This window comes from Babylonia areolata, chromosome 2 (assembly GCF_041734735.1).
Source record: "Babylonia areolata isolate BAREFJ2019XMU chromosome 2, ASM4173473v1, whole genome shotgun sequence".
NCBI classification, from domain to species: Eukaryota; Metazoa; Mollusca; class Gastropoda; order Neogastropoda; family Buccinidae; genus Babylonia; species Babylonia areolata.
In genome coordinates, this window is record NC_134877.1 from 15,609,469 (window position 1) to 15,635,056 (window position 25,588).

Sequence of the window (25,588 nt, forward strand, 5' to 3'; positions counted from 1 at the left end):
GAACAAACCATGACAATCAGTCACTCGGTCTCATTTCACTTTCTGTCTATCTTTGTCTGTCTGTAAGTGTCTGTCTCTCTCTTTCCATCTCATTTTATGTCAGGTGCACAGATTATATAAATGGAAAGTGGAATTTCTTTTAATTAAAGTGATGTTTTTGGTGTGTAAGGCATACAACAAATATTTACACTCAGTACCTTTTGCTTGATTGAGTTCAGTTCAGTTCAGTTACTCAAGGAGGTGTCACTATGCTTGGAAAAATCCATATATGCAGCACCACTTCTGCTGAACAGACATCTGACCTGTTGCATAACCCAACACGTTTAGTCAGGCATCTAGGGAAAATAAATTGATATGAAGTAAGATAAGATACAAAAATAGATGAATAAATAAATGAGTAGATAGGTAATTGGATTAATGAATCGATAGATTAGAATAGTAAATAAAAACAAAAATAAAAAAATTAATTAAAATGAAATAGATAGATAAGTGGAGTAAAATGAAATATAGGAAAAATGATATTGATAACAGTAATGATGGAATTGATAAATGAATAAATATAAAAGTATATGAAACACACGCGCGCACACACACACACACACACACACACACACTGATGCATACACACATTCCTAAACATCGCAGCTCCCACCACACACACACACACACACACACACACACACACACACACACACACACACACACACACACACACATACTCATACTGCCACCAATTTGCTGTAGGAATGTGGGAAAAGATCTCTGATGTCTTGAACTAGGCTTGTAGCGTGTTGCGCAGTCTAATGTATTTGGGAAAGCCCAGAGAGACTGTTCCATTTCGAAGAAATTTGCGCAATGTTGGTTTGGAAATGATACCAATATTCATTTGATTTGCAAAGGATCAAGCTCAACCTTTCATGCTAGACTTACAGCCACTCCATCTCTATCTTTCTTTCTGTGAGACGATCAATGATCATACTTGATTGAATGAAAGAAAAGTGGAATTCCATCAGTTAAAATAATTCTTTTAATGTGCAAGACACTACATTTATGATATTGACACTCAGTGCCTCAAACTCAGTGTCAAATGGCTTTATATTGTTTTTCTGTTGCAGGTCATACAAGTGCTAGATAAGCACAAAGGATTCGTTACACAGGTATGGGGCAATGGGCATGTATAGGGATCTTGGTATGCGCATATGTACCCCATATGTACATGTAGGCATGATGCTTGTTTCAGTTTCAGTTTCTCAAGGAGGCGTTACTGCATTTGGACAAATCTATACAGTATATACGCTACACCACATCTGCTAGACAGATGCCTGACAGTAGTATGACCCAGCATTGGTAGTCAGGTCTTGAGTGCATGCATATATATTTGTTGTGAGAGTGGATTTCTTCTGCAGACTTTAGCCAGAGGACAACACATTTATTGCCATAGGTTTTTTCTCAGTGCACCAAGTGTGTGCTGCACATGGGACCTCAGTTTATCAGTTTCTCGTCTCATCCGAATGCTGCATACACATCTGCATTGAAATTCACATGTGACACATGCATATAAGATGATGATGATATAGACCTAAAGTTTTTCATTGATTTTCTTCTGCATTGTGAATGAATATTTTCACTGGCACAAGTAGGTATCCCACTGCAGGCATAGGGACAATTAAAGGTGACAATCTTTGACCCACAAAGGGTTGATACTGTTTATGCATTCTCCACTCTCGTAAATGCAGTAAGATGAACCCACTTGTTGACAGGATCAAGCTGCCTTTTTTTTATATCATAACTGTGAGGTGTTTGTAAAAGGCAAACACATTTTTGTTTGTTTGTTTGTTTTTTGTTTTCTTTTTTTGGTCTTTCATCATGGTCTTTGTTGGGTAAGAAGAAAGCTTGTGACAGTACCTTAAAAACAGTCAACAACTTGAATGGTTAAAAATTGATTTTGACAGTGATGAACTTGCTACAAGTGGATGACAGTGATTCCATTTTGGATAAACAGGGGAGGTTGATTCTTATGTGTGTTGCAGTGGCTTTAAGGGATATTTTTTCATTATTTCTCAGGTTTAAGGAGCACACAGTATATGGCCTTTTTAACACCAGGAATTTGAGTAACCATTTGTGGGCCTGGTTTGTATTCATTGTAAGTGTAAACAATTACTTTTTAAAATGTTTCAGTTTACATTCATTTATGTTTTATTTGACTGAACTTAGACTAAACACTGCAGGTATAAAATGAACATATCAATAAATCCAGGTTAAGTTTTTAAGGAAATCCTTTCACAACAAGATTTAGACCATGTTTTAAAAACTCTTTTTTTAAAAAATTTTTTTTTTTTTTAATAGAAACTCAAAACATGGTTCATTGTGTCCAAGCAGCATGGCATAACACTGCATGGAGAGAGACAGAGAGAGACAGAGACAGAGAGAGATGTCACTTACAAATAGTGAATTGGCAGGTTGGCTGGGGAAAGGTTATGTCAAGTTTGCTTTCTGATGTTTCACATGGAGCAATGTTTTGATTGTTTGACAGCTTTAGACAGAGAGTACAAAATGAAGTCTTATGTTACTACTTGATGTTTTTTTCTTCGTGATAAGTCATAGAGCTTGGTATAACTGTGCTGAAAGAGTGGGTTCCTTCACAGGTAAAGTGGGCCCATGAGAATTACCACCATGACCTCAACAGTCCTTACAGTCTACGTTTGGCCTCGGCTGACAACACTGGTGCCATTGTTACATGGGATGTGGCTCAAGGAACTAGCCGCACAGAGTTTTCTGATGGAAATAAACCAGTTCACGGTGAGTCCAAACAGGATGACTGCTGGACCTTCAAGTAAAACAGTAAACAAAATCAAAGGGGGGTGGGGAGTGGAAGGAGGTGGGGTGGGGGGGGGGGGGTTGTAAAAGTTGCCTAAAAGATCCTCAGGATAAAAACACACCTAATTGTTTTGTGTTTTACACACATCTTTTTAGGGTCACATGGTTGATAGATATTTTCAACCTTTCTTTCCAACTTTCACACCCACTTTTACAGTTGATGGTGAGGTTGGGGAGTGCATTTTCATACTCAGAAGGTGCCCTCTTTGCTCATGGTCTGTCTTACCTTTCTGACCTGTGTCTTTCTGCACCATCACATCACCTCTGCTCTCCTACAGATCTTTGAAAGCTGCAAAATACCTGTTACAATATGAAATATACTGGGTGCCATTCTTTTCCACACCAGGCCCCATTTTCTTGGAATAGTTATCCTTTTGAAATCCATTATTCTGCTGGGGGGTGGGGGGGGGGTTGTGTTTTTTGTTGTTTTTTTTTTTTGTTTGTTTTTTTGTTTTCGTTTAGATCCACTGTTAAAACATTGATGTTTCCCTCCAGTTACCAGTTTAATTCATATTTGACATTGCCATGATATGAGTGTGCGTGTGTGGGCCAGGGATGGATGTGTGTGTGTGTGTACGCACGCGCCCATTTGCAAAAAGAATGGAGTTTGTGAAATTTGTTTCAGGACTTAAACTTTTTGTTTATTTATTTATCTGCTTTGTTTTGTTTTTTGTCCTCCAGAAAAGAGCCCTTAGGACTCTTGTAGGATAAGCGTTCCATTAAAGACCATTGTTTTCATTTTTATTTTTAAGATACACTGATACTCTTGCAGCACTGGAATGGCTGAGGAATCAAGATGCTTCCAGAGACCTGCTACTTGCCTTGCACCCCCCTTATTCCCTGATCTTGTGGAATGCAGACACTGGCACACGTCTGTGGAAGAAATCCTACACAGAGACCCTCCTGTCTTTCACATTTGATCCCTTCAATGGGAAGAACTTGGCTTGTGAGTGGTTGTTTGCCGGTTTCAAGCTTTTGAGAATTTGGACAGTTTTGATTCGGTGGTGAAAGTCATTCAGCTATGCAGGTGTTCAGGACGTTTTCTTTTCTTTTTTTGTTATTGTTGTTGTCATTAGCAGATTTTGTTCTGAAAGTGACGGGCGCAATAGCCGAATGGTTAAAGCGTTGGACTTTCAATCTGAGGGTCCCGGGTTCGAATCACGGTGACGGCGCCTGGTGGGTAAAGGGTGGAGATTTTTACGATCTCCCAGGTCAACATATGTGCAGACCTGCTAGTGCCTGAACCCCCTTCATGTGTATATGCAAGCAGAAGATCAAATACGCACGTTTAAGATCCTGTAATCCATGTCAACGTTCAGTGGGTTATGGAAACAAGAACATACCCAGCATGCACACCCACGACAACGGAGTATGGCTGCCTACATGACGGGGTAAAAACAGTCATACACGTAAAAGCCCACTCGTGTGCATACGAGTGAATGCAGAAGAAGAAGAGAAGTTCTGAAAGCAGGATGTTTTTTTTCTATTGGTCTGCTAATTCTTTGATATTCTCCTTTATATTCAAGATGGTATTATGCCTTCAGTGTTGAAAAAGAAGAAAAAACAACAAATAAACACTTTCCCAAAATAACCTAACACAATACTGAATACAAGATTCAGTAAACACAGAACAGCACACCTCCACATAGCACACGAAAATTACACACACACACAGATGGAAACACACTGTTACACATGCAAACACAAGCCACTCAAACACTTATGTCTATGCATGTACACACACAGGCAAGCATGAATGCATGCATAGGCACACACACACACATACACACAGAGACACACACATGCACATATATGCATATGCACGTTTGTTCACACAGATCATTTTAGCATTTGACTCGAAGAACAGAACAGTACATGAAGACAATTTTTTTGTACTTACAAGCATTGTAATTATGTGCCAGTTCTGGGGCAGGACTGCATCATATTTGTGAATGACTTCATCATCACCAAGACACCGTCCAGCAATGGCAAGAAATACTACATCTCCAACCCATCCACACAAGGTCAGCACTGTTCTGCTATGTGAGGAAATAAACACACGTGCATTCATGTCTGTGCAAAGGTTTCAGAAACTGGATTCTTTCTTTCACTGTGATGAAGGAAAATAGTGTGAGTGATACTGCGTCTCCAAATTGTGCTGACAAGGTCAGCAGTATTCAGCTGTGTAAGAGAATAATATCTCACACATGCAAAGCTTTAGAAAATGTGATACCCTGTTTGTGAGGAAATGGTATCACAGGCATGAGATCCTTTCAAAAGAGGGATTCCTTTGAAATAGTTAAAAAAAAAAAAAAAAAAAGAGAAAAAAAAGAATATAAATGCTCCTTTTTAATCCCTTGACTTTTGAGCCACTTCAACAGTAAAGGTCAGTGATGAGCACATTTTTCAACCAGGTGACAGTCCTACATGGACACACCCCTTTGTTGACTGGTGGGTTTATCAGTTGCAGCCAAGGGATTAACTATAAAAAAAAAAAGTAAATGAATTACAAACCATCTGTTTTTGTTAGCCTCCACAAGCCAATTTTCCTGGTATGTTTTTATGAGGACATTAAGATGATTAAAATGAAGAAAGTGATTTCATTATATATCAGTACTGTCTTTATGATTTTTTCTGCATGTATTTGTCCAGCCCGTATGCTATTTCTGAATGGCTGAGACTTGATCTTTAGTTAAGAGTAACTGTTTTGCATTTTTAAGTCAGTGAAAGTCAATGGAGGTTGTATCTGCACGTTGTAGGTATGTCTCGGAGCAGCAGTTCTGGGAGCCTGGACAGAAAGGGGTCTGCATCCAAAACCTTGGCCAAGAGGATGAGTCGTATACTTGTTGGGGAAAGCAAGCCAAGGTAGGGTTTGTGTTTTTTTTGTGAACGCTTGTGATCTTGGTTGTGTATACTTAAGAGACATGCAAGATCTGTTGTTGCATGTATGAACGAAGCAGTTTGCATGGACGGATGCAGAGATGTGTGCACACATGCTTCCACTTAATTCATAATGGCGATACATGGAAAAACACATCCAGAAACATGCATACACAAACAGTCATACGCACACACACACACACACACACACACACACACATCCACTTGTCCCATGGACTCTTCTTCAGGCCTGCACACACGCACAGGCCAACCCGGATTGGTTAGTGTCAAGACATGATACATCGTCATCTTCATTGTGAAAGTCTTGAGTTTTTAGTGTGTGACTAGGCTGTTGTTGATGGCATGGATGACATAGGGACACACACACACACACACACACACACACACACACACACACACACACACAAAAGTACGCTCACATGCATACACACACACACACACACACACACACACACACAAACAAGCATGCTCACTTGCATACACACTCACACACCAGCCCCCCACCCCACTCACTACATTTTACACGAAAAAAGCCCAAGCTGAACAACCATTCTTAATCACACACAGTCCCCTAACCTTCCAGCAAACCCAGCGGTGTGGAGGAGGAGAGCGTGGCCCTCAACGAGTGTCTGCAGCTGAGCTTCCACCAGTCATGCCGCCACCACATCCTGCTGCTCTATGCCCGCGAGATCCTCATCCTGGATCTGCAGATCAACCAGACCGTTGGCATCATCGCCATGGACCGCACCAGCTCTCCCTTCATACAGGTCTGTTGGGGGGAGGGAGGGGGTTTGTGGGGGTGGGGGTGGGGGGGGGGGGGTGGAGGGGAAATTTGTGTGAGAAATTTCTGCCTTTTCCTTTCACTCACTGTAGTCTGCTTTTGCTGTCTTCCCAGCCTATCCCCCCTCCCCACCCTCTTTTTTTTTCTTGTTTTTTTACCAGAAAGCCTTCATTTTCTTTTCTCTCTTTTCTGCAGTTTGTGATGATGTGTCTGTATTGTTTTACTCTGGTGATTAGGTAGTGATATTATCAATACTGGGATGGCCTCCAGCTGTCCATTCTTCAGTGTCATTTGCCTATATATGGCAATTTATGGGTTTTTTGGGTGTGTGTGTGTGTGTGTGCTTTTAAGTATTTTCAATCTTTTCTTACAGTTTTTTGTAACCATGGGAATGATAAATTCAGTGGAAGGGCTGGTGTCCTCAGCACAGCCTAGTCTTATTTGCCTGAAGAAACATAATGATTAGGATAATATTTCATGCGTTGTTGTTCTAGTGTTTGTGTGTGTTTCTTTTTGTTTTTTGTTTGTGACAGAGATTTGTGTTTAACACAATTGCAATTTCTATTTAGTTGTGCAGTCCTGATATGGTTGGCTGAATGATAAGCAACAGCTGCGAATAACAAAGAATTTTTCAGGACAAAAATATGTTGATAACGGAAACCAAACACAGTTTTTTCGTTATTGTTAAAACTACCTTTTCACTAGCAGGCAGACAGACCAGACTCTGACCAGTTTCCACATGTACAAAGTATTTATCTCCTTCAGCTTTTTTCAGCTGTCCTGCTGGCGATGTTTAGATCAGTCAGATCATTGAAGCTGTTGCCTGATAGTAAAAGCTTGGTGTCATATACTGCACCATGTCAAACTGATGCAAACCAGGCCTATCAGTTTACTTGTCTTGGCCAAAAATATTGAGGCAACTTAGTGATAAGACATCTTGCTAATAGTCCTGCTAGCCAATCAAATGTCATTTCCAGCAGGAGCTTAGTTATAGCAATGTGTGTTTCAGGTTGTTTCCTGCTGGCAAAGGGATATGCTGCTGTGTCTCCATGAGAACGGGAGCTTGTCGGTCAGAGTGCGGCGAAAAACCAACACCATCTCCACCCCTGCACCTGAAGGGCATGGGGCCTTTGGTAGGTGTTAGTCCTTGAGATCACATCAGTCTGGTGCAAACTTGCATCTTCGTTATGATTAGTATAAGACAGACATGAGCACACATGCACACAGTTGCAAGTATATTTGCGCATATCCACACTCATACGCAGACATATCCCACATACATGCATGCATCTGAGACACAAGAATATTTTATTGTAATAACAGAGAAATTACTAACATGATTGTTGATTAAAAAAAAAAAGTCATATAAAAAAAGCATAGGCAGTTCATCCACAGAACAACGCAAAATTTGATCATGCATCCCCGTTTTAATAAAATCACTTATCCATAATGAGTGTTGCGTGCCAAAACTGACTAAAAAAAATGCATTTGAGAAAAAACACATTTGAAGTTTGTATAACACTATAACTTTGTGTTTTAGAAACTGTTCATGTCATCATTATACACACACACGCATTCTGTTCACAAACATTTTCTTCCTTTTTTTCTTTTTTTCTTCTTCTTCTTCTTCTTTTCGGTCGCACTTGTCACAGAGTCAGGCTGGCCTGCGAGACAAATGTCGTCGTGGCTTCCAGGTCTTGTCTGCAGCCGTAGAGCTTGGTGCGTAGTGGGGTCGCTTCTGGCCACACGGTGTCTCTCAGTCCCTGGTGGAGGGGACAAGTCTGCAGAACATGTTCTGGTGTTTGGTCTTCAAGACCACAGGGACAGGTCTGTGATGGTGCCAGCTTCAGCTTCTTGAACATGTGCGCGTTAAGGCGGCAGTGTCCTGTGCGTAAGCGCATAATTGCTACCTGCTGCCAGCGTTCAAGCTCGTGATATGCATCCCTTGTGGCTTGTGGTCGTAGTGCTGCCTTCACGAGGGTCTTCTTTTCAGCGAAGCTAACACTGTTGTTTGGTTGTCTTTCTTTCGCTCCGAGTTTGGCGAGCTGGTCCGCAATTTCGTTGCCTGGAATTCCGCAGTGGGCTGGAACCCATTGCAGCACTACTCGTCGTTGCTGGGCAACTTCTTGTAGTTTCTCCTTGAGACGAGGAAGTTTATCTCTTGCAAGGGCTTCCAGGACAGACAACGCATCTGTCAGAAAGACAACTTGTGGGCATTCGCTCTCCGAGTCGTGAACCATTGAAGCGGCCTGTATGAGCGCCTGAACCTCAGCTGCGTAGTTTGAACAGTACTTTCCTGTGGGTATCCTTGCTGTGGATGTGTGGTGCTCAGGAGACTTCATGTACACTCCTGCTCCTCCGTCAGCAACAGCGTTGGTTGCAGAGCCATCTGTGTACACGTGAATCCAGGATTCTTCAGGGTACCTTTCAGCAATCATGGCTTGTGTCAGAGTGCGTTTGGCCGTGTCATCCTGAGAGTCTCCTGGAGCGACCTGAGGGACTGATGTTGAGATATGAAAACTTGTGGAGTCTTCATTCCATGGCTGCGGCAGGTCGTTGGGACTCAGTGGAAGCGTCGATGGAGGCACACCATCCCGGTGCGCCCTGGCAAGTCTCTTGCTTTCATGGATAAAGCTACTGCGCTTGAGGCGGTTCTTTGTCAGTCCGTTCATCCTCTTCTTCATCGGATGATCAGGCAGGCACTGGAACTTTTCTGCTTGGACCATGATTTTGGCGTCTCTCCTTTGTGCAAGGGGTTGTATGGCAGTAACCTCCTCCATGGCCTTGATTGGTGTGGATCGCATGGATCCGGTGATGATGCGTAGGGCTTGATTTTGGACCCTATCCAGAGACTGCTGGTGGGTCTTCGCTGCAGTAGACCAGGCTGTTGAGCCGTACTCAAGGTGGGGCCTGACGGTTCCCTGGTAGACGCACTTGAGTATCGTTTCGTTTGCTCCCCAGCTGGTTCCGGCTAGCTTTCGCATGATGGCCAACTTGCGTCTGGCTTTTGCTTCAGCACGTTTGATGTGTGGCTTCCAGGTTTGTCTCTTGTCGAAGGTGACACCAAGATAGGTAGCCTCCTCGTCACTTCTCAGGGGTGTGTCGTCCAGTTTGATGGTTCCTGGTTTTTGTTTTGGTGACAGTGTGAAGAGTGTTGTAGAGGACTTTTCTTTGTTGATGGCTACACACCACTCCTCTGCCCATGCTGCTAAGCGGTCTGCTGCTAGCTGCATTCTGTAGGTGGCGGTAGTGGCATGTTCCTCCTTACACCACATCACTAGGTCATCAGCGTAGAGTGTAGCATGGATACCTTTGGGAAGTGTTTCAATGAGGTCATTGATGAAGATCAAGAAGAGGGAAGGGGAGAGGACTCCTCCCTGTGGAACTCCATGTCGCAGCAGTACTTTCTTGCCTTTGTGTCCGTCAACTGTGACCCTTGCCCTGCGGTTGTGGAGATAGGATCTGATCCAGCGCAGCATGTTCCCTGCGACCCCACATCTCTGCAGCTTCACGAGGAGGCCGTCAGTCCAGACTTTATCAAAGGCCTTTTGCAGATCAATCCAGGCAGCAAGAACTACCTTCTGCTCCTGGAACGCATCTTCTATTTCTTGTGCGAGGTAGGTAGCTTGGTCCTCTGTGCTGTGAAACTGACGAAAGCCTGCCTGTTCAGAAACCAGGATGTTTTCAGTCTCGAGATACCAAAGCAGGCGCTGGTTCACCATCCTTTCTAGGGTCTTCACAACGCAGCTGGTCAGGCTGATTGGTCTGTAGCTGGCCGCCTTCTTCTTGTCCTTTCCTTTCTTAAGGATAGGAATCATGATGGCTTCTCGCCAGACTTGAGCCAAGGTCCCAGTTTCCCAGCTGTGGTTGTAAACCTCCAGAAGTTTCAGGACGGCGGTGTTGCCGAGGTGCTTCAACATCTCGTTAGTGATCCCATCTGGCCCTGGGGATTTCCTGGTTTTTAGTTTCCTCAGAGCTGTCTGAAGCTCGTAAAGAGTGAGGGGCTGCTTCATGAGTTTCACATCGGTGTTGTGGGTCCGTTCTCTCTGTTCCCTTCTTGCTTCTCTTGTTTGGAGAGGGCTGACAGGTACATTGCTCTCCTCTGCGTAATTGTCAGCAAAGCGGTTGGCTGCGCGTCGTCCTGTCAGTAACTCTCCGTTCTTCTCCAGCGTAGTTGTTTGAGCTCTGCTGCCTTCATCATTGAGTTGACCTACAACTTTCCACAGCTTCCTTCCATCTTTCTCAAGGTTCAGCGCCGCTGTCTTCTCTCTCCAGCTCTGGCGTCTCGCTTGTACTTTTGCCTTGAGGAATTTGGCTTTCGTCTGCTGAAGTCGCAGGTGGTTCTCATCTGATGGATTTCTTTCTGCTTCCTGTCTGGCTTCTGTCATCTCGTCCTGAAGTTCTTGAAGCTGGTTTGACCAGTAGGGTTTGTAGTCTTTGCGAGCTCCACGTGGAATACATTCTTGGGCTGCTTGAAGGATGCAGCCGTTCAGCTCTCTGACAATGTTATTGATGTCTCTGCCGTGGACGTGGATGTCCCTGGTAAGAGCATTGGTGCGGTGTCTGAAGAGACCCCATTTGGCCTTCTTGTAATTCCAGCGTGGGGGCACTGGAGTGTTGGTGGTGTTCCTGTTGATAGTGATGAACACTGGCCTGTGATCGCTGCCTCCCAGCTGATCCCCTACTTCTCTGCTAACGTCTCCGTGGAGGTCGTCAGTGCAAAAGGCAAGGTCAGGGGTAGTGGTGGAGCGCCATCGTCTGGAATAGAAGGTTGGGGTGTCGCTTGGGGAGTTGATGAGAAGGAGATGATGGTCGTCTTGCCAGTCTTCCACTTCTTCACCTCGGCGGTCCATATGGTCGTAACCCCAGCTCTGGGAGTGGCTGTTGAAGTCACCCACAGCAAGAAAACTTGCGTCTGGGACCTCTATGGTGTCGAGGGACAGTGGACGGTCGTCGGGGCAGTAGAAGTTCAGGATGTGCAACTCTGTGTCATTCAGTTTGGCCCTAATCGTTTGGTACTCGGCATTCTCCATGTGGACGGCTGATTCGCAGGAGTGTATGTTGTTCCTAACAAGGGTCAGGATACCACCTTTGCGTCTTTCTGCTCTGTCCGACCTGAAGCACTGATAGCCTCTGACTTTGAATGCTTTTCCGCTTTGCAGGTGGGTTTCTTGAATGCAGCAGATGTTGATGTTTTTCTCATGCAGGAGGTGTTCTAGCTCCGTTTTTTTGTTCATGACTCCTTCTGCATTCCAATGCATAACCATGAAAGGTTGACGCTTCTTGGATGAAGTTGATGTGCTGCTAGTCGCATTCCTCCGCCGTCTCCTGGCGTGCCAAGACGGACGAGGGTGACCTCCAGTCGCTGAGGGCGGACTCCGTTGAGGCGCGGAGCCCGGCACTGCACCACCCTGGAGGGACCTCAGTGGGCGAGCGCCATCGGTTTCACATGATCTGTCCAACTCTGTCTCTTGTGCGTAATTGCATGGCACTGTGGTTTGTTAGAAGGCGCGCACTGGCCCAGTACCGCTGTCTTCAGCCCTCTAGGTTTCTGTAGGGGTTACCCCGCCCTTAGCTCATGGCCTAAAGACCTACCCTGTGAGCACAGGGGACTGACTGCCAGTTAGTCTGGCCCCTACCCCACGCGGACCTGTCCGGCTTGGTTGAACCTGCCAGGAGTAAAACTCCCGCCGGCATAGCTCCGGGGGTTGTCAGGGCACGCAAGCCCCTGCACCGCGACAAGGCGGCAGTCGTTACAGGGGTTTTTTCTTTTTTTGTTTTGTCTTTCTTTTAAAATCTTTTTTAATTCAAGAAGCGTATGATAGATGAATGCTTCCTGGCTCTGCTAATTGGTGACAGGTTATGGACAACCAGGATTGCTTGATTGCAGTTGCACTGTCTGGTTCAGTTGGCAGATTAGAAGGATTAGTAACTGTGGCCCAAAGTGTTGCTCTGGTGATAGAGTTGTTTTGGTCGTAAATTTTGTGGCAACTGTGACAAGGAGAACAATAATTATCATTAAATGCTGCTTTAAGTTGATAAAGGTGTTTGATAACTCTCACTCTCTCTCTCTTCTTTTACTCTCTTTCTTCCTCACTCTCTGTCTCTCCTTAGGTAGATGGGGTGCGTATTTCATTTTCATCTCTTCTTATTCTCTTTTATAGCATTCTGTCCTCTCACTCACCCACATTCCAAACCTTCACTGCTTGCTTTGATTGATATAGTGCATATCCTTGGTCAGAGACCAAACAGCAGACTGTCACTGGCCCTATCCACTTTAACCCTTTGCAGCTTGTGTCCATAGTAATGATATTGATGGATTCTTATATAGCACGCTATCAAGAAATCTGCTCCAGGTGCTTTACAAAACACTTTTGTTTACATAACGCATTACATCATTGTTACGTACACACACCAAAATGTGACTAACGAACTAACACACACACACACACACACACAATGCATTTACACATACATTTCAACATACATATGTACATAGCATCTGACCTCCACACATCTGCACACATAGGCACACACACACACACACACACGTACACTCACACTCACACTCACCCACACACACACTCACACACAGGACTATTATCTTACTGATAGCAGCATGTGCCCAGTTCAGCATTGTGATCAATAACATGGACAGAAGAAACTGAGATGTTTGACACATGCTGACTGAACCACAAAAAACTCTCACTCCACCGCTGTTCACCCTTTTTTTTTTTTTCTGTGCAAGCACAGTTGGCTTTCTCATTAGCCCCCCTACTCTGGCTTATCAGTGATCACACTTTTGACTTATCAGCCATCCCACTCTGACATATCAGCCATCCCACTCTGACATATCAGCCATCCCACTCTGGCATGTCAGCTGCCCTGCTTTGGTTTATGAGCCGTGATGCTCTGGTTTATCAACCATGATGCTGTGTCTTATCAGCTGTCTTGCTTTGTCATATCAGCTGCCTTGCTCTGGTTTATCAGCCATGCCACTCTGGCTTATCAGCTGTCCCTTTCACCACCGGCCACGTTTTGAAGATCAAAGTTTTAACAAAACGCCGCCCTTGGTGCAGAAATCGTGCTCAGTACCTACCTTCTCTCTTGCTTAAAAGCCGCAGCTTCCGCATTCCACCAAGTCATAAACTTCACAGCCATTTTGAAATGCCACCTAATGTGCAATAGTCTTATTCTTGTTAACATCTGGGGCCCATAGGCTGTCAACTTCTCAGACCTCCCCTACCCTCCCCCACTTAACCTTCCCCCTCCATTGCACAAGCATGCCCACACATGTGTACACACACATGGAGACACACATGCCTGCCCACACATGTACAAACACAAACACACACATATCCACACTCACACCCACACCCACACAAACACACTCACCCCCCACCTCCACTCCCACACACACATACACCAGTCAGTGTGTACACACATTTTTACTATCTATCTCCCACTGTCTCTAACTCTGTCTCTCATTCTTATAGTGTATGTGTGTGTACGAATGTGTAAGCGTGTATGTGCATTTCAAAATTATTGTCCTGCATTACAAGTTGTTCTGTTTGTCTCTCGGTCTATTTCTGTCTCATTTCTCTCTCCCTCTGTCACACACAAAAACGTATGCACCAAAGGAAATCCCAGAAATGTAAGTTCAGTGTTAATGCCAATAATTACATCAAAGGCATATGCTAACTAACGATTAAGTACAAACATGCACAGCAACATTTTTGCCTGCATACCCATACACACACATGCGTGCACACTCACACACACATAGTTCTGTTCATATTCCTTTTTTTTTCCTTCTTGTCTAACATCATTTTAATGAAAAAACTAAAGAGAAAGACTCAAGAACTAACACAAGTACACATGCACAATCCACATGAATGCACTCATACATTCACACACATTCAGAAAAAGAATGTAAGTAGGCTGTGCTCTCTCTCTCAGTTTAAAAATGGTTTCGGAATAGAAAAATATATCACAGTTGTAACCAACAAATGGCATAGAATCAGTTTAGCCAGGTTTAGGTTGAGATCTCTTGGATTATATGCTCATAAGTATTTGTTTCAAATTAACCCATCCATACTCTCCCCTTGTCGGATGTGCGGTTTTATAAAGGAGGATGAGTTACATTTCTTGTTTCATTGCAAAGCGTACGCTGTTATTCGTGAAAAATGTACTGTCTTTAAAACATATTCTGCAAAGAATGAAGATCTGTTCAGTGTACTTAACGTACATCAGGAAAATTCAATCCAGTCTCTTGCAAAGTATATTGCCGAAGCATATAATCTTCAAAGAAAAAACATCACTCACTGTTGTTCTAAAGAAATTGACTTTGTAAACTGGATGGTTGAAATTATGTAGATTCCTAATCAATGGATTTAAAAAAATTGTATGTTTTAAATAATCGTTTCATCTTTTTTTTTTTTTAGAACTATTTTGTTGTTGTTTTGATTGTACCCCCATGTCATCATTAGGGCTGATAAGCTGTTGACATTAAAAGAATTCTGAGTTCTCTCTCTCTCTCTCTCTCTCTCTCTCTCTCTCTCTCACACACACACACACACACACACACACACACACACACACACACACACATTTCTCTTAGGTCTAAGGTATTTATTCCAAAGTATAATCAGACAAAAAATTTCTTAGCATGTCTGCAGAAATTCTTTGTGGTTTGCTGATAATGAATTTCATAAAACGTCTTGAGTTCTCTGTAAATGTTCATTTGGACAATGAGCATGGCATAGTTATAAAATATGAAGTCACAAATTCATGCACATGCTTGCACACCCACCCACTTTCACACACACACACATGCACTCGCACATGCACACACACACATGCACATGCACACGCACACACATGCACACACATACAAAAAAAAAGGAAGTAAATTTTATTTTCATTTTTATAATTCTTAGTCTTCTTTTCGTTACTGTCATCATTCATCATTTTTACATTCATAGTCAGCATCATCATTATCATCATCATCATCAGCAGCATCAGCATCATCATGATGTCATCATTTTTATCAACTTCATTAGATGATGAAATCAATTATCATCGAATGTGAATATTCTGCTTTACTTTAGAATTCCTCTCACAATTTTTGAAAGAAGTTTAAGACAAAAATTGAAGTTCAACAATGAAAACGGAACAAAACAAAAAACAAGCGGCATACAAATACATACACGCATGCAGCAATCAAGAACATCTGCATCTGTATACACAGATATACTTGCATATACACACATGCACAGATGCATATACACATGCTCACACACACACTTGCACACATACACACACATGAACACACATGTACACAATCACGCTTACACGCACACACCCACGTACACGTGTGCACGTGTGCGCGCGCGCACGCACACACACACTCACACACACACACACACACACACACGCACGCACATGCACACACACAGTGACACACACACACACAGTGACGCACACACACACACATACACACACACACACACACACACATACACACACACATGCACACAGACACAAACACAAATAAACACATGCAGACACTTTCACACACATACACCCCCCCCACACACACACACACAGTGACACACACACACACAGTCACACACACACACACCCCCCACACACTGACAGCCATCAATTTTCTTATTTGACCATCTCATATCTCCTTTTTTCCTGTCAAATTTCTCTGAAAGTGGAAAGACATAAAAATTGAAGACTACCACTATGAACACACCATGAAAAAAAAAAAAAAAAAGAAAAAAAATCCAAAAAATCTAGCTTAATACATTCTGTATTCATCATTGCAGATGACACACCCCCAAACGTATCCCTGGACGTGGCCTATGACCTGCGCTGTCAGTCAGACCCGCTGCGCGTCACACGCCACAACCGCGTGTACGGTGCGTCGCTGTGTCCCATGTCGGAAAACAACGTGGCCCTCGTGATGAGCGACAGCAGAGTCATATTCTGGGAGCTGCAGGCAGCTGAAGTTCTGGTAGGTAGTGACAAGAAAAATTGTCATTCTATCACCCTCACTGTGTTTTTTATCATAATAATCTTAGTTTTGACAACAACAACAACAGCAGCAGCAACAACAACAACAATAATAATAAGGGTATTTATGTGGTGTTTACTTTTGTCCAGAACTGAATTCTTCTGTCCCTACACAATGATCTTTTTCTTCTTTTTTTTCACAATAAAGCTGGGTATATCTGTGCTGAAAGCGATAATGTGGATTGTTTCATAGGTAAAGTGAACCCTTGTAATCCTTTCTTTGTCAGGATGAATCATTATCGTTTTCTTGATCTTTTTGGTGTGTTCCAGACATTTCAAACCACTAAAGATTTTTTTCTTAGCAGTCCAGTATATTTAGTGTATGATGATAATGATCGCTCTGACATCCCACAAGCTCTCACACACTTACACACACTCTTGTTTTATTTAATCGTTTGAAGTAGAGGGATGGAAGTCTTTTAAAAATTCTTGTAACTGACTTAGATTTTCATTCAGAAATAAATCCTTACATCCCACTGGAATCATTGTAAAAGCAGTCCACCCTTTATTCCTTTCTTTCTTTTGAATAATTGATGAAAGTGAACATACAGTCATTCCTCTTGAATCATTGCACAATCAGGTCTTCCTTTTTTGTGTTGAAAACAAACAAATGGTGAATGAAAATTCATCCTTCTCATTTGGATGAGACGATAAACTGTGGTCCCGTGTGCAGCATGCACTTAGCACACGTAAAAGAACCCACAGCAACAAAAGGGTTGTCCCTGGAAAGAAAAATCCACTTCAATAGCAAAAAAGAGGGCGCTAGCCAGGGGGATAAAGGGGAGGTTACCTACTTCCGGGAGGTTATCGGCCATAGTTACTTTCGTTTTCTCTGCATAGGTGGATAGTAGTTTGCACAGGACAGGAATGTCAGACCCCTGCCGGCGTCTGCACTAGTGGGTCACGGTAAGTATGTTATTTAAACGTAATTTTAGATAGAAAATTTCCTTTCAATAGGAAAAACAAATAAAATTGCATGCAGGAAAAAATACAAAAAAATGGGTGGCAGTCTCAGTATAGTGACGCGCTCTCCCTGGGGAGAGCAGTTCGAATTTCACACAGAGAAATCTGTTGTGATAAAAAAGAGAAATACAAATACAGATCATCATATGATCAGTCCATCCTTTATCCTTTCCTTTCTCTTGGATAATAAACCAATATTGGACAGAAAGTCACCCCCACCTGAATCATTCATTGTACACATTCAGGCCAGCCACAGCAGGGATAAAAAAAAAACTAACATTGGACAGAAAGTCACCCCACCTGAATCATTCATTGTACACATTCAGGCCAGCCACAGCAGGGATAAAAAAAACTAACATTGGACAGAAAGTCACCCCACCTGAATCATTCATTGTACACATTCAGGCCAGGAATAATTGACAAACGTTTTACAGAAAGCAGGGATAATCAACTAACATTGGACAGAAAGTCACCCCACCTTAACCATTCATTGTACACAATCAGGCCAGGAATAATTGACTAACGTTTTACAGAAAGCAGGGATAATCAACTAATATTGGACAGAAAGTCACCCCACCTTAACCATTCATTGTACACAATCAGGCCAGGAATAATTGACTAACATTTCACAGAAAGCAGGGATAATCAATTAACATTGGACAGAAAGTCACCCCACCTTAACCATTCATTGTACACAATCAGGCCAGGAATAATTCACTAACATTTCACAGAAAGCAGGGATAATCAATTAACATTGGACAGAAAGTCACCCCACCTGATCCATTCATTGTACACAATCAGGCCAGCCATGGCAGGGATGATAAACTAATATTGGACAGAAAGCAGGGATAATAAACTAGCATTGGACAGAAAGCAGGGATAATAAACTCGCATTGGACAGAAAGCAGGGATAATAAATTAGCATTGAACAGAAAGCAGGGATAATAAACTAACATTGAACAGAAAGCAGGGATAATAAACTCGCATTGGACAGAAAGCAGGGATAATAAATTAGCATTGAACAGAAAGCAGGGATAATAAACTAACATTGGACAGAAAGCAGGGATAATAAACTAACATTGAACAGAAAGCAGGGATAATAAACTAACACTGGACAGAAAGCAGGGATAATAAACTAACATTGAACAGAAAGCAGGGATAATAAACTAACATTGGACATAAAGCCACACTCCCACCTGAATCGTTCATTCATTCAGGTCAGCCACAGCAGCCAGCAGGTCTCCTCCCCCCTCCACCCCCCTGACCCCATCAACACGGAAGGGCTGACGGCGGACGATCTCAACAAGATAGCGTTCCCGGTTATCAGTGACGTGCCCCGGCCTTCCCTTGGTCTGTCGGACATGCTGGCATCCTCTGTGGGCCCCGCGGTCAGCCGGGCGGGGCCTGGGGTTCAGCTCAAGTTCCTCATGACGGGCCTGCTCAACGGCATCTCCTCCCACATCACAGTGGTCCGGATGTGCCCGCCCTTAACCAACAAGAACTGGGACGTCTATGAGCCTGTCATGGCTTTGGGTGAGTGGTGAGGGGTTTTGTGGGTGGGTGAGGGGCAGTGGTGGTCAGGGGGGGGGTGTATGTGTGTGCGTGTGTGGAGGTGTTGCTTTGTGTATGTGTGTGTGTGGGGGGGGGGGGGGGGGTGTATTTTAAAATGTGTTGATCGGTCAGAAACTGTTGGTTTACATACATTTTTTTTATGTGTGTGTGTGTGAATGCTGGTGTTTATTTCAGAATGTGTTAATTGGTCACAAACTGTCAGCCTACGCACATGTTCTTTATCTTGATTGATAATTATTTTGATCTGATTCAGTCATTGGCTTCACTGCTGCCAGAAAATACCATTCAGAATGACAAAGAACTGTTTGGAACTCAAATTTGAGAAGCAACTTAAGCAGTGTCAGTCTTTTGCTGTTCATTGGTTGTCTGAGTGGTTACTGGCACTGATTGTCAGTTGTTTGGAATTTCTCTTACTGTGGGATATCTGATAGTAATGCAGTGGGGGTCAATTTGGTATGGATATATGTTACTTTGGGGATATCTTTGTCAAGTCAAAAATCATTTTGTTCTAGATACGTCAGTTTCTTTATAAAAAAATAATGAAATAAACACAGAAAACATGGGGGGGAAAAATGAAATGAAATTATAACAGTTCATTCGTGAAATATGTATTGATGTGATGTTCTGAGGAAGTGTGCCCATTCATTGTGGCAGGCACATACTCTGGCTCTGTTCAACTTGCCAATGCAGCCAGTGGTCAGATAGAAAAGGAGTACAGTCTTCACTCCAGCATAGTTCGGTAGGTGCATGGATTTGTCTTTTGTCGCATGTTAAGGTTTTTTGCATCACACATTTCATATATCTTTTCTTTAATTAGTACTATGTCCTGAAGTATGTGTTGTAAATTTTTCATGAATCATGCAAATTCATGAAATGAATTGCAGTTGATTGTTTTTCAACTTTGAATGTTTATTTTTAAGTCGTTGTCTTTACTTTTGTAATCGTCAGTGTTCAAACAGTTTTAATCTGAACAAGGAGCTTTGTTCTGTCAGTGTTGTCCAAGAATAAAAAGTGAATACTGTTATTTCTTTCGCATAAGATGATTTGGTAACCATGCAAACCATGACAATCCCGGGTAGAAATCTCTTGTTGTTTCAGTGTTATGTTTACTAGGTGACTGTGTTTCAGGGGTATTGAGTGGGCCAGCCTGAAGCACTTTGTCTCATATGCTTATCCCAACCCAGGGCCCAGCGGTCTTGTGCGCAATGAACTGCTCTATGTGGATACTGTCTCAGGTAGGCTCTGTGTGTGTGTGTGTGTGTGTGTGTGTGTGTGTGCATGTGTTTGTGTGTGTGTGCAATTGTGTTTGTGTATGTGTGTGTGTATGTGGTGTGTGTGAGTGTGTTTGTGTGTGTGGTGTGTGTGTGTGTTGGGGAGGGGGGGGGTTGTGTGTGTGCGTGCGTGCGTGCGTGCGTGTGTGCGTGTGTGTGTGTGTGTGAGAGAGAGAGAGAGAGAATCACACTTATTTGTCATGAAACGTCTGACAGTTTACAGACTCTACATTCAGAATCACAATCATTTATCCTGAAAACCCAAAGGGTTTATAAACAAAACAACAAAGATTAAACTAAAAAAATAAGTGTGGTGCCTTTCAACAATGACAGATTTATACTTTGAGTCGACTTTGTTCAAGTCACAAGACTGATGTCATTCCTACTGGTGTGTGCGTGTGATTTTTTTGGTTTTTGTTTTTGTATGTGTGTGTGTGTGTGTGTGTGTTTGGGTGTGTCTGTGTGTTTGAGTGTGTCTATGTGTGTGTGTGTGTCTGTGTGTGTTTGGGTGTGTGTGTGTGTTTGGCGGTGTGTGTGTGTGTGCACATAGGTTCTTATGTGTAATTGTACATGTGTCTGTGTAAACATATGGTTGTTTTTTTTTTGCATTACAGGTCGGCAGACGCAGCTTCGCACGAACAAGGATGAAGAATCCCCTATAGAACAGCTGCAAGTTTCCTACCTCAAGTATGTCTTGTTTTTTTCCTGATTAGTATTGTCTTGGATTCCATCTTTGGCATGTCAGGTGCTACGGATGTGAAATTGATTTGATTTGATTTTGTTTCTTTTTTTTTCTTTTTTTTAGCAAAGATTAGCCTCGTGTGTACTTATTGAACAGAATGTTTCCCTTACCATCTGTCATTTCGGATCGGACATTAAACTGTGACCCCATGTGCAGTGTACTCGAAACCACAGCAAGGATAGATTACCATGGCAAAGTTCTGTTGGAAAGTCCACTTTGTTAATGAAAATGAATTCAGTCAGGAAGAAGGAAAGATATGGCTGATGTTCTCTGCGCATGCTGATTGCTGCTGCTGATGATGGTGTGTGATGCCTTTGACGTTTGCAGACAGTACTTCCTCATCAGTTTCAAGGACAAGCCTCTAGAGCTGTGGGACCTCAGGTCGCAGACCATCATCCGTGAACTGCCCCGCAGTTTTCCTCGTCCCTCCGCTGTGGTTAGTAGTTTTTTGTTGTTGTTTGTTTTGGTTGTCAAAGTGATGATGTGTGGGCCTGATACAGCATTAGGCTGTGTTTGGGACTGGCATTGGTCCCTGCTTGCTAGGATGACAGGCGACTGTTGGCAGCTTGCTGGCAGGTCCACATGCAGCTACTCCCATGAGAACGTACGGAAAATAAATTTGTTTTTTGGGTTTGGTTTTTTTTGGGTTTTTTTTTAGCTTGTTTAGCTTATCTTTTTTTTCTTCTTTTTTGTCCCCTTGCAATGATGGTTATATTTGTCAAGAAAAGAAAAAAACGTGATCAGATTCTCACATTAAGGTGATCAAAGTCGCAAAAATACATAATCAAAATCTCAACAATGCATAATCAGTTTCCATCAAAACCATTAAGCAATACATGGTAGAATCTACTTCAAGGAGTATACATAACAATGGCAATCACCAAACAGAGCAATTTTATTCATTAATTGCAAGGGAGTTTTTTCTGGGTTTTTTAATGTTGTTTTTTTGTTTTAATTTACAACCAAAGTAAAATACAGCATCCCTCCAAGTAAAAGTAGCAAATAAGCATGTTGATTGTGACTTCTCAACTTGAAGAAGTTAGTGTGTCTGTACTTGTGTGTGTGTCTTTTGTGTCTGTGTGTATGCTGTCTTGTTTTTTTTTTGGTTTTTTTTGTTGTTTTTTTACATTATTCATGTATTTGCAGTTGCTGTGCATTGCTCTTTAGTCTGTAACTGAGCTGTTATATGTGCACACCTACTTTTTATTTTCTCTGCTGCTGTCCCCAAGGAGAGCACATTGCCTCAGTGCAACGCCACTTTTTTTTTTTTTTTTTTTTTTTTTTTCTTTTTTTTTGTCTGTGCGCAAGTTTATTTGTCTTATTGTTAGAATGGACTTTTCAGAATTTTGCCAGGACAACCTTTTTGTTGCTGTGGGTTTTTTTTATATGTGCTAAGTGCATGCTACACACAGGACTTCACTTTGTCATCTCATCTGAAACATCCAGTATACCACTCAAGATCTAGTGGTGGGGGAGAAAATTCAGGTGTGTGTGGGATTCATTCCCATACCCTCAGATTTTCTCGCTTCCTAGGAAGACTTATTACCACATGGTCATCTTTCAACTAAATGTGTTCTTTGTTCTTTTCCCACTCGCACAGACGTGGTCCCCATCCCACAGTCTGAAGTCCCTGAGGAAAAAGTTGCTGGACTCCAGTGGGGAGGACAAGACTGCCGCCCAGAAACTGTCCGGGGAAGGGGACACCCCTACTGTCAGCACCTCCACCAACACTGATCCTAGCGCCGGAAAGTCAGTAGTTTTTTGTTTTTATTTTTGACTCACTTGTGTAAACAAAGTGAGTCTATGTTTTAACCCGGTGTTCGGTTGTCTGTGTGTGTGTGTCTGTGTGTCTGTGGTAAACTTTAACATTGACATTTTCTCTGCAAATACTTTGTCAGTTGACACCAAATTTGGCATAAAAATAGGAAAAATTCAGTTCTTTCCAGTCATCTTGTTTAAAACAATATTGCACCTCTGGGATGGGCACAAAAAAATTAAAAAAAGAAGCCTGATTATATGCAAACTGCATTTACTGTTATATTTTTTGTATTCTCTAAACTTGGCACTTTGACCTCTTATTCTGACACAACAACAAGAGGAGTCATTATTATCGTTTTTTGTTCAAACAGGAACTTCTTTTGCTAAGCATGGAATTTTTATTTAGTTTGCAAACGTTTTGGTGCAGATAGTAAAAAAGGGAAATTACTCTGTAATTAATGCTAGGGGACTTAATTTATCACAAGTGAGTCTTGAAGGCCTTGCCTCTCTTGTTATTTTTTAAACTGCTATTTCATGACTGGTGTATGTTGTTTCATGACTGGCATGTGCGTTGTTTTGTGAGTGACATTTGTGTTGTTATTACTTATATATATATACACATATGAATATGTATGCATGAGAGAGCACATGGAGTTTATATCTTACTGTCTGTGTGACTGTGTTGTAAGGGACAAGAAGAACCAGGACAAGGTGTCGGTGAGGGAGCACTTTGTCATGACCGACAAAGACTGCACAGTGTTTCACTTCATCGTGGAGGGAAGCGCTATTTCTGACGTTACCAAGATCCCTCCTGAGGTAATTTCTCCCTGCTTCACTTTTGTAGTTTATTTACCCACTTAAAAAGGGAGTGTGGCAGTCTAATTAGTGGCAAGGTAAATTTACCCACTAAAACAGGGAGTACAGCAGTCTAATTAGTGGCAAGGTAGAAAGCCCACTTGTAAAATTATACAAGTGAACAATGGGAGTTGCAGCCCATGAACGCAGAAGAAGAAGAAAGTTATTATTATTTTTTTTTTGTTTTTTTGCTGCCCCATCATCTGCACTGTTTCAGTGGCATTACTCCCACGCTGCCCATTCTGAGTCCCCCATACATGGCAGTCCGCAGGGACCCATCAGTGTTAGGTCACCAGGAAGCCAGACACCAGAGGAGACCCTGTTGATCTATTTATTTTCTAATGGAAATTGTTTTTGTGTTAAAAAAAAAAAAAAAAAATATATATATATATAAAAGAAAGAAAGAAGAATAATAAAGGGCAGTCTTTGGTACTGACAGTGTTCAAAGATAGGTGTTATCTGACACTTATTATTTTGTTTCGGTTATTGGCCTTCTATGAATCTTTTATTACATTTTCATGTTTCTGGGTTTGGTTGTTGTTGTTTTTTTGTTTTTTGGGGGTTTACTTTGTTTAATTGATTCATTTCACTTTAAAAAAAAAATGTTTTGCACAAACCTAGAGTATGTTTTCAAGGCCCTGAGCAACACATTGGGTTTATGCATACTGCAAGCATCTACACCCCCCTCTCCCCTCCTTTTTTTCTCTTTTTTATAACAAGTAGGTGCAGTGTAGCAAATATGGATCAATAGCTTTGCACAGCTCCCGGAAACTGAAACTGAAACAGGAGCTTGTGGTTGCCACAGAGTGGACTGACCCGGGTGACTTCCCTGGCGTGGAAAGGAGACTTCCTGGTGTTTGGGGACGCTGAGGGCATCCAGTGCCTGTGGGACCTCAAGGCCAAGATATCCAGGTCAGTCTGAGGTTCACTGAAAACCTTGCTTTGTTTGGACATGATGAAAATGTCAACACTGCTGTGGCAATTGATTCTGTTATTTCGTTTTTGTATAATGAAAATGCCAAAACTGGTGTGGCAGTTGATTCTGTTATTTCATTTTTGTATGATGAAAATGCCAAAACTGATGTGGTAAATGGCTTTAACATTTTTTAATGTCAAGAAACAAGGCAAAATACAGCGTTCAATTGAGAAAACTTGAGCAACAACAAGCCTGAGCTTATGTAGTGCTCTTTCATGTAATAATGTGGTATTCTTATTCTTATCTTATCTTATCCTATCTTGATTCTGTTGTTCTAGTAGCTAAATTCCTACATTTATGTGTGTAAACTGGATAATAGTCAGCCTGACTGGATCACATTTAAAACACTGCTAACCCATAGATGTAAGATAAAACGATTTTTCACTGTTACGTTTCAGACTCACTGAATTTTCTGTCAGCTGGTATTTTGACCAAAATCTGCTCACAGAAACCCCCTGACTCCATTTGCTTCCTTTTGGACCTCCTTGTTTCTGTTATCAAATCAGCACATTTCAATAAAAAAACTGTTTACATTGTGTGATAAATTTTATTGGCACTGCACACTTATCTTGCTTGTTGATTGTGAAGGTGTGAAGATCACAGTAAAAGTACGGCGCAGGAAAACTTAAAATTGCCTTGCACTTTCATCTCATGCTGATGCAACAACTGTGCCAAAATCTACCTTTTAAATCCTTTACTGTTGAACCTGAAAGAAATGAGATCAGAAGTTTGAAGCGATGTTACTTCTTTTTGGGTTTTCATCAGTGGTGCCTTTGGTTTTGCTGAACAAAAGTAATGTAATCCATAAA

General features: G+C 42.2%; 1 protein-coding gene across 1 annotated transcript in view; it reads left to right on the top strand.

Annotated features, from left to right (window-relative positions):
- The window catches only part of LOC143298503 (WD repeat-containing protein 11-like), a 43,814-nt gene that overhangs the window by 1,516 nt on the left and 16,710 nt on the right, over positions 1-25,588 (top strand). Inside the window, exons 3-18 of the mRNA XM_076611328.1 lie at positions 1,116-1,157; positions 2,646-2,799; positions 3,650-3,823; positions 4,800-4,901; positions 5,637-5,742; positions 6,362-6,545; positions 7,569-7,692; positions 16,396-16,583; positions 18,823-19,138; positions 19,832-19,916; positions 20,306-20,412; positions 21,063-21,135; positions 21,518-21,626; positions 22,791-22,939; positions 23,638-23,764; positions 24,609-24,715. Of these exons, the coding sequence (XP_076467443.1) occupies positions 1,116-1,157; positions 2,646-2,799; positions 3,650-3,823; positions 4,800-4,901; positions 5,637-5,742; positions 6,362-6,545; positions 7,569-7,692; positions 16,396-16,583; positions 18,823-19,138; positions 19,832-19,916; positions 20,306-20,412; positions 21,063-21,135; positions 21,518-21,626; positions 22,791-22,939; positions 23,638-23,764; positions 24,609-24,715 (2,147 nt within the window). The remainder of the gene's footprint in view (positions 1-1,115; positions 1,158-2,645; positions 2,800-3,649; positions 3,824-4,799; positions 4,902-5,636; positions 5,743-6,361; positions 6,546-7,568; positions 7,693-16,395; positions 16,584-18,822; positions 19,139-19,831; positions 19,917-20,305; positions 20,413-21,062; positions 21,136-21,517; positions 21,627-22,790; positions 22,940-23,637; positions 23,765-24,608; positions 24,716-25,588) is intronic.